General features: G+C 31.7%; 1 protein-coding gene across 1 annotated transcript; it reads right to left on the reverse strand.

Annotated features, from left to right (window-relative positions):
- Positions 1 to 1,462: 1,462 nt before the first annotated feature.
- Positions 1,463 to 3,216, reverse strand: LOC111715212 (uncharacterized). Its single transcript, XM_023490515.1, has 2 exons — positions 2,530 to 3,216; positions 1,463 to 1,916 (listed from the first exon to the last, which is right to left on the reverse strand). The coding sequence occupies exons 1-2, from the start codon at positions 3,139 to 3,141 to the stop codon at positions 1,626 to 1,628; spliced, it is 903 nt and encodes a 300-aa protein (XP_023346283.1). The 5' UTR covers positions 3,142 to 3,216; the 3' UTR covers positions 1,463 to 1,625.
- Positions 3,217 to 3,222: the final 6 nt, after the last annotated feature.

A 3,222-nucleotide genomic window follows, 5' to 3' on the forward strand; every position in this document is an offset into this window, starting at 1 on the left:
AGTCGGATCTAAATAATCATGTATATGCATGATTTTCATACAGTAAATTCAAAGTAGTCAATGTTTAGCATTCAATAAAGGAAACGAAAAAAATAAACTTATAGAATACACAATAAAAAGGTAACTGTAATTTGGAACCATACATTTACATGATTTTATTAAAACAAATTGAGATTTTATCCTAATGAATCAAAATTATCAACCTGAGCTCGCTATTTAAAACTTCGGCTCGACTTACAGAGTTATGCCCAATGAAAATAAAACCGACCTTGGTTAATATAATAAAGTTTTGAAATTAATTTTATTTGCATATTATAACTTTGCAATTAAAAAGAAATAGTGAAAATATAAATATTTCTATCTTATATTTTTTTTTATGTTTTGAGTAAAAACATTTCTATGAACATCATTTATCATGTTTTACATACACACATATATGTTTTGGGTTGGTAAAAAGGTTGAACAAAAAATGTTAAGTTAATTCTGTAAGAAGTATAGGATTCCAAAATACAAGGCTACAGTGGATTTGTGATAGTTTTAAATACATCTAATCTGTTACTGTCACATATATAATGCGAGATAGTTTACCCCTGAATTGATGTATACTGTGAAAGCATGATGTCATTTCCTTGTTTTCAAGATCCGACGTCGAACTTCGAAAAAACTTCGATGTCAACAATTTTTGGCAAATTCCTTAAATTTCAAATTGTTCCCAAGCTTCGCTGTCGGACTGCGATATAGGTTGCAAAATCTCCGCCATCAAACTGCGACGTAGGTCTCCGACAAGCTTCATAAAGTCCAGAATTATCAACCCGACAACTTCTCTGTCGTAAAAAGTTGTCGGAGCTCTGACTGTTTATGTCTAAGCAAAGGCGTAGTAGTCAGTCGGAGCTTCGATTTATGTTCGACATAGGCCAAAATGTTTGTTGGGCCTGAATATTATCTTTAACTAGTTTGGGAACTCAGCTTTCCCCGAATATTATTTGCAAAGAGATTAGAATATATATTAGAGGAGAATTTAGTAGGAAAAAGTGTAAAAAGTATATATTCTATTCTCTTTGATTATTTGCAATTAACTTAGGAACCCAGCTGATCTAAAAAAACTTTTCAAACCAAGCAAATTTAGTTGCTCTGACAAAATACCCGTTTTGAATTTTAGGCAAATCAGACAACTACCATATATATGTAGAATCAGAACATTAGACTCTTCTTATAGGTCGTCTGCAGTGTCTCATCCTTTCTGGTTAACCCTGTATTTTATTTGTTAAATCTGGAATAAGGTAAAAAAATAACTGTTTTCAACAAACAACAAATTCAGTATCATACTTCATTTAAGGTTAAAATTCAAACATAAAAAAATGAAGTTAAAAAAAATAATTTTTATATATTTATTCAATAAATCCAGTAAAATCAAAATATTAATCAAATAAATTTTAAACAAAAGTAAAAATCGACATAGCAATCACTGTTTCCAAAATACGTTATTTAAAGAACAAAATAATAACTATAAATAGGACCAGTTACAAAAATTAATAGTTTTCGTATCGATTTGAAGCAATAACTAGCTCCATATTATCTCCAAAACTATTGAATTAGATAGGACCTGTAACTAAATTGTGCAGGTTTTAACAGCGATCGATCCCACATCTTCCCACATCTTCTAGACCTGTAGATTGAGTGGATATGTTGCTCTCTAAATTAAGCAAGGGGAGAGTCTCATACCTTTCATTTTGGTTTCTGTTTTCTTTCTCTCTTTTTCCTTCCATATCTGCGCTTTTATCTTTGCTAGAGTTAGAACTGCATCCGAACCATCCTTTTACTCTGCTTATTCCATTAACACCATTTCCTTTTACTCTGCTTATTCCACTAACACCATTTAAATCTGACCATTGATGTGCAAATTTGTAGTGGAGAATCTAAAAAAAAGTTTAAGTTAATTTTATGCTTGTCTCTAGTCGTATAACAATGCACAGGTAAAATTCGTTCATTCTAGATTTAACACCTTCAACACTTAAAATAGAAAACAGATTAATCTCAAAAAGTCTAACAGCTAAAAATATGCCATAGTGGATTTCCAAAGAACCAGCAGAGAAAAAGAGGAAATACTCATTGAATATCAAATTTTGTTGGTTCTCTGATCTACTGGATTTATTCCTGTTTAATTATTTTTGAAATCAAGAACACTTAATGCAATTCTTTCTTCAAATTGACAGTGTAAAGATATACTGTATAAATTCTATCAAATCTAAATTCTAACACTAATCTTCTGGAGAATTTTGGAAATATTATTTCCTATTTTTAATTAGATGTCAACTTGGGTGGGCAGTCGGATCTAAACCACAATAATTTATAGTTACTTGCAAAATTTGGACCTTTCTGTCTTCCAGTAGCCATATATTCACATGCCCTTGCCATTTAAGCATGTGACACATGGATAATGGATAATTTTTGTGGCTATTGACATCCTGCCTGCATGCCCAATTTTTTAACACCTAGTAGTGTCATTAAAGTTTTTTAAATATAACTTGCCTGGAATACTATTCCAAAGATCCACAAGACGAGAACACAAAAAATTCCATTGATTTGACTTTGGTATGGAAAGCAGATATACTCTGGGTATATAGAAGGGAATATCACAGGAAGTAGCATCATCACAAGATTTTCAATGGCTATTAGAATAAAGAACGCTGATTGTGAAAAGAAGGTTTCTCCACTTTCCAAATGTGTTAAAACTACTAATGAGCATACACCACTTATAAAGATTCTGAACAAATCTTTGATTGTAGAACATTTTTCTTTAGTTGTGTTCATTATCTTGATAATGAAGACAAAGATAAAATGTAGAGATGTAAATATGATCAGTGGTGTCACAGATTCCACAAGGGTTAAATTGCAAAATATAAAAATTCTAGTAATAACTTGACACAGAATACTTAAACATATTGGAATAGTTTGTGATAATTCCATGGGTGCCGGTTTATCCGTTTTCAATAGAGCAATGCTGATACCAATAGATAATGTTGACCACACAGTTTTGCCCAACATCTTCTCGATTTGACATGAGGAGGTCAATCCAAATGTAAGAATATACAGAATTCCAGACATGGTTCTCAGAAGAAGGTCAGGGAAACTCCATCTCATTATATCTGCAAAGTATGGCTTGAGCAGCCATATTTGCAACAACAGCTGGATACTGTTCTCTAGCCCACTCTCTACAGATTT

This window comes from Eurytemora carolleeae, unplaced genomic scaffold, assembly GCF_000591075.1.
Source record: "Eurytemora carolleeae unplaced genomic scaffold, Eaff_2.0 scaffold1377, whole genome shotgun sequence".
Taxonomy (NCBI): Eukaryota; Metazoa; Arthropoda; class Copepoda; order Calanoida; family Temoridae; genus Eurytemora; species Eurytemora carolleeae.

Excerpts from the sequence above, each read along its gene's own strand:
- LOC111715212 (XM_023490515.1), bottom strand. The coding sequence starts at position 3,141 with ATGAGATGGAGTTTCCCTGACCTTCTTCTGAGAACCATGTCTGGAATT. Across the intron at positions 1,917-2,529 it reads TCTTTGGAATAGTATTCCAG|ATTCTCCACTACAAATTTGC; the intron begins GCAAGTTATATT and ends ACTTTTTTTTAG.